The following is a 5198-nucleotide window of genomic DNA, read 5'->3' as shown; positions in this document are numbered from 1 at the left end:
TTTGTGTTCTCCATTCTTTAAGCACCGGTTTGAGCACCGTTTGAGCACCGGCACCGTTTCAAAAGTACCGATTTGGCACCGGTATCGGATAAAACCTAAACGATACCCATCCCTAATTGTAACCCTGACACTGAAACCACATTTTGAGCTTCAAAAATGTCTTCAGACTTGTGAGGACCGGGTTGTGTGTCCTCACAAGTGACGGTTCTCACAAGTATAGTAGAATGCAGATTTCGGTCCTCACAATGACAGCTAGACAGGAACACAGACACACACACTCTGACCCTGCTCCTCGTGTGTCTTCAGATCATCCTCGTCTCTCTCGGTCTGATCATCCTGCCGAGCTTCAGCCCGTTCAGCCGCCACCGTGCAGACGACGACTACAGACCCACAGGAGGTTGGTCCCTGATGACATCACTTCCTGTTTGAGCATCTGTGATGGCAGCACAGGGTTTAGATGGAGGCTTTTGGGGAAGCTGAGAGTTTGTAGGATTGAACATTTTAAATAAAAATAGTTCTTCAGGCGCTCGAGCGCTTCCTGACGCTCGCTGTGTAAATATGGCGACGCAGGTAAACGCGGTAAATCCTGGTCTCATGTTGTCGGTGTGGCAGGAATGTTGCCTCAGAGACTGGAAAATGAATCCTAGGAATAACTTCGGTCGCGTTTTCTCCTCGGCACGTCAAACCGCTGGACTCATGATTTATTTTTTCATCTTTCCAGTGATTTCCAGAAACATCCTGACGGATCCGTCGTCCTCTCAGCCGACCTCAGACGACGCCTACGGTGCGACGTCCCTGCAGTCTGAGTCCCCCGCTCTCAGCCAATCAAAACCTCCTGAGGGAACGTCGAATCTCCCAGAACCAACAGAAAACCACGAACACGCAGCCGCAGACGGTACGGAGGGGAGCCGGTCGGGAAACGGCTCGGTGGTTGCTGCCGAGCAGACGGAACCCGGCGCCCTCGGCCAGAAGTCGACAGTCCGAGGAGGACGGCGCGATCAGGCCAAACCGGGACACGCCGATGAGATGTAGAAACCGGACTTCCTGTTTTGAAGGAAAAAAACCCGACCTGCCCAATCGATCAGCTGATCGGTGCTGATTTATGGTGGTGGATTTCAAATGATCAAAAACACCAGACGGTATTATTCACGCCGAAACAAACCCTGTTAGCATCTACGGACATCCAGCACGAAGGTGAAGGTTCAAACTCGCCGTGGCTTTTCACCGTCGCCTGTTAGCATGCTAAGTCACGAGTACGCCAAAAGTCTTTGTTTGTTTAATAAATAAAAGGTTTTCTTCACAAATATGTGAGCAAACGTTACTTGTTTGAGTTGCAGCGTTGCTCACACGCCACGTAAACGTGTGGATGTTAGCAGCGCGGTGCGGCGACCGCTTTTCTTTTTCTTTCTGGGATGAAAAATGAATCAGTTGTGACGTCTGGAGTGATTATTGCCAAGTTTGATTTTTTCTTGTAGCGTGTCCTGATCATAAAGGAGCTAAATCATCTACAAACTGCTGCGAGGAGCTCGTGCACCTTTGTGACACGTGGTGACCTCATCATTTCAGACTTTGGCCACGCTGAATGTGCAGAGCGCCCCCTGAAGTGAAACGTGTGTAAATGTCTTTCTGGGTGAATTAAACTGTTTTTGCTGATCTCAGTTTCTTGGCTTGATTCGTTTGTTTTGCTGCGTCTGAACTTTGACCTTTAAACGCTGTCAGATCACGGATCCGCCGGTCCCTGCAGGCCGAGCAGAGGAACCTGTTTCAGTTTCACCTCCGTACCTCCCAGCTTCGTTTCAGGATCTGCTTCATTAAAGGGAAACCGAGCGTGTGCAGCAGCACGGCGAGGCCGACTGGTCTGACTGGAGCTGCCAGCTGTTATTTTTTTTTGTAATGAATAAAAAATAAAATGACGTTTCTGTGCTGATGTTTGTGATCGTTCAGACACTGCTGCACTTCACCCAGAAACCATCAGAGGGCGTCACAGACCAAAGGCAGTGAGTCTCAGCTTCGATCTGATTGGGCGTCTCATGAAACACTAAAAATAAATCGTTTATAAAATCAGGTTTTACTTTCGTAAAACTTGCAGGTCACTTGTCACAAAACTTTGATACGTTTTTATTTTTTGATTTATGTCATGAAAGCATTTTTAGATTAATATTTATATTTTATTATTATTATTATATGTTTTGATATCTTTTCCAGTTGTCTTCATAATTATTACTTTAACAATTGGTGTTTTTATTTGTTACGATTTTTATGATTTGAATTGATTTTTGTCAGTTCCTTATTTTAATATTTTTCTATTTAATTTAACAATTTCTGAGTTTTCAGAGTTTCCTTTTTAATCATTTATTTATTTTTTGAAGTTATTTTTTCATTGTTACTGTTTATTATTATTTATAGGTGAGCAGTGCTGTTGGCCGTGGGTGTCGGCTGCTGGTGAGTCCGAGCTGATCGGGTTGAACCTGCGGCTCTAATCTGCTGCTGTTGTTTTGGGCGGATTGTCCCTTTAATGATGGGGTCGGGGATAATCTGCAGATGATCTGCCGCCACCTCTCGCTGTGACCCAGTTTGTGATCTACACTGGGACTGAAACTGACTCCAGATCAGAGCCGAACCTGGAAACATCTGTCAGATCAACCCGATGCAGATCTAGAGACGAGGACGGCAGAGCAGCTGCAGACTCGTGAGGACGCGGCGTCTGCAGATGGCGTCTGCAGTTTGCGGACACCATCTGCAAACCAAAACTGCAGTCTGCAGTTCATGGCATGATTTCAGAGTTGATGAGGATGTTGGGGCAGTCTGATGCGCGTTTCATCACAGTTTTGGTCAATGCTAACAGTGCAAGCACGAGCTGCAGTTCATGCGACGGCCACAGGAGGGCACTAATTAAAGATCCTGTAATGGAGCACAGTAAAGACGGGCGATCGTGTTGGTTCGGTGAGCAGGGTCGGAGAAAGCGTTTTATCGTCATTCTGATTAAAGTTCGTTTCTCTACATTTGAGTCGTTTGGTTTCTTGACCAATGACGCGCTCGCTGTGCGCTGATGGTGCTCACCTCCATCCATAAATCACCAGCAGTTATTTCATTTTTTGGAGTTTGAGGCTTTCAGATATTTGTCAGTACTTTAGAGATCACCTCCCTCCTCCTCTCTCCCCCGCTTGTGTCCACAGGCTGAGGTCAGTTTCCTTCGCCAGCCGCAGGCGGCGTCTGTGTGACACATTTCACCCTCGTGGATTATCTCTGTGAACACGCCATAATCTACATCATGCTGTGGATTAGCACAGATGTCTGTGGGATTACAGAGAGTGCCGCGTGTTTCCTGAAGCTGGAACCAGGCTCAGCTTCAGGTCTCGGGTCTGTTCAGCCCAAAAGAAGGAGACTGTCCTCCCAGTCGGAGGCAGCGGAGCCTCTGCTGGACACCAGAGGAACTGCAGGCTCGAGCGTTACTGCCCACCCTGTGACGTCAGCGCTTTCAGTAGCTCTCATTCTCGGCCACTCCCGCTGTCCGCCGGAGGGGGGCGCTTCCGGGCTGCCGATGAGCCGCTGAGCCAGCGGGCAGGCGGGGAGAGGGGACAGGGAGGAGGAGTAACCGGACACCCAAGCACGGAGCGGCTGCTGGCCGGTCAGAGTGCGGCGGAGCCCGGCGGCAGCCACAGCAGCGAGTCGCTCAGCACAGTGACACCGAGCAACAGAGCCGTGGAGCGGCGGAGCTGAGGCGGAGGCTCCGGTCTCCCCTGCAGGAGTTTGACTGCTTTAACGGCTCTCCGAGTCTCCATCGAGCGGATAACGGAGTTCCCGTGAAAGTGGGAGAAGTGTCGCGATCAGCCGCCGGACACCGGCAGCATGAAGAGGAGCAGCTCCGGGAAACGGGTGAGTGATACCGGGACAGAGGGCGACCCCCGGGGCTCTCTCCGTTAAAGCAGAACTCGAAGAACAAAAGCCCGAGGATTAGTTTTATTCTGAAGGCTGAGAGCCGCAGGCTTCTCAAGAACCCACGTCCGGTTTTCATAATAAAGGCCTCACTCTGCTGATGCTTAAAAAGTGCCAAAAGGCCAACAAACAGACGGAGAAGTGATGTTTTTAACAGTGACCCGGTCTGTGAGGGTCTGTGAGGTCCAGGCCGGTCCTGGAGGCTTTAAAGTGACCTGAATGTGGTGTGATGGTTAATCTGCTCAGCAGCTCCAGTTTCAGTTACAGCCTTTAATGGACTTGCATAACAACCATCTGACCCCAAACCGGCTGAACTCAGAATGAAAGCAGTTAGAGGCGGGCTCTGTCGGTGCTACACACACCTGTCTGTTCACACAGGTGAGGATGAAGAAACAGAGTAATAGAAATCAGCGTCTCCCAGTCTGTACACAACAGAAAACAGAGTAGAAACAGCAATAGAAGCATGAATAGAAACACAAGTAGAGTATTATAAACAAAGACTAAAAATACAAACTGAGGAGATGAGGTTGATTTAGGCTGAGCTTCTGGAGCCGTGTTGACAGGTTTCCCTGCTCCTCACCTGCTCTGTCGGCTTCCTGTTTCTTGTCTCAGGGCGCGTCCGAGTCGGCGCCGCAGAACGCGCCGCCTGATAAAGTGGGCTGGATCAGGAAGTTCTGCGGCAAAGGGATCTTCAGAGAGATCTGGAAGAACCGCTTTGTCTTTCTGAGAGGAGACCAGCTGTTCATCTGTGAGAAGGAGGTGAGTCAGAGAGGGCGGGGCCTACAGGTGACCAACCCCTGACACTCACTCACTCAATTAGTCAATCAATCAATCGATCAGTGGACATGATCAGAGGTAGAAGGTCTCTGATCCTCACAGCGTGATCACCTGTAACCAGCAGGCAGGTGACACCTGTGATGTCATTAAGAAGGTTAATGAGGAACAGATTTAAAGGGACTGCGCAGCTTTTTTATGAAACTGTTACAGAACTTTACAGGAGAAGTCTTGCAGAGAACATCTGACATGTTGAACTTGGTAAGCACTGAAGTACCTCAGAGTACTCCAAAGTACCTCTATGTACATGCATTGAGAGTATTGTGTGTAGTATTTTTAGCCTTCCTCCAAATTCTGCAGTTCAGTTTGCAAACAGAAAGATTCTCCTCGGGTTTCATCAGCCGACGTTCTGCAGGAGTCGAGTTTCAGTCCGAGCTACAGATACACAGAGTGCTCCGGTTTCACCGCTGCAGCACAGGAAAAGTGTC

At 49.2% G+C, this 5198-nt stretch overlaps 2 protein-coding genes across 5 annotated transcripts in view; both read left to right on the top strand.

The window, feature by feature from the left end:
• creb3l4 (cAMP responsive element binding protein 3-like 4) overlaps positions 1 to 1658 on the top strand; it is a 7433-nt gene extending 5775 nt beyond the window's left edge. For all 4 annotated transcript variants that reach the window (XM_005744125.2, XM_005744124.1, XM_005744126.2 and 1 more), the window contains exons 9-10: positions 307 to 397; positions 722 to 1658. In XM_005744125.2, coding sequence (XP_005744182.1) covers positions 307 to 397; positions 722 to 1032 — 402 coding nt within the window. In that variant the 3' untranslated portion in view covers positions 1033 to 1658. The remainder of the gene's footprint in view (positions 1 to 306; positions 398 to 721) is intronic.
• Positions 1659 to 3507: 1849 nt separating this feature from the next.
• Positions 3508 to 5198, top strand: part of plekho1b (pleckstrin homology domain containing, family O member 1b) — a 14576-nt gene continuing 12885 nt past the window's right edge. The window contains exons 1-2 of the mRNA XM_005744123.2: positions 3508 to 3876; positions 4549 to 4695. Of these exons, the coding sequence (XP_005744180.1) occupies positions 3850 to 3876; positions 4549 to 4695 (174 nt within the window). The 5' untranslated portion in view covers positions 3508 to 3849. The remainder of the gene's footprint in view (positions 3877 to 4548; positions 4696 to 5198) is intronic.

The sequence above is a fragment of the Pundamilia nyererei genome, unplaced genomic scaffold (genome assembly GCF_000239375.1).
Source record: "Pundamilia nyererei isolate P.nyererei 1_Seehausen unplaced genomic scaffold, PunNye1.0 scaffold00139, whole genome shotgun sequence".
Classification (NCBI taxonomy): Eukaryota; Metazoa; Chordata; class Actinopteri; order Cichliformes; family Cichlidae; genus Pundamilia; species Pundamilia nyererei.
This window is presented reverse-complemented; position numbering and strand designations above follow the sequence as displayed.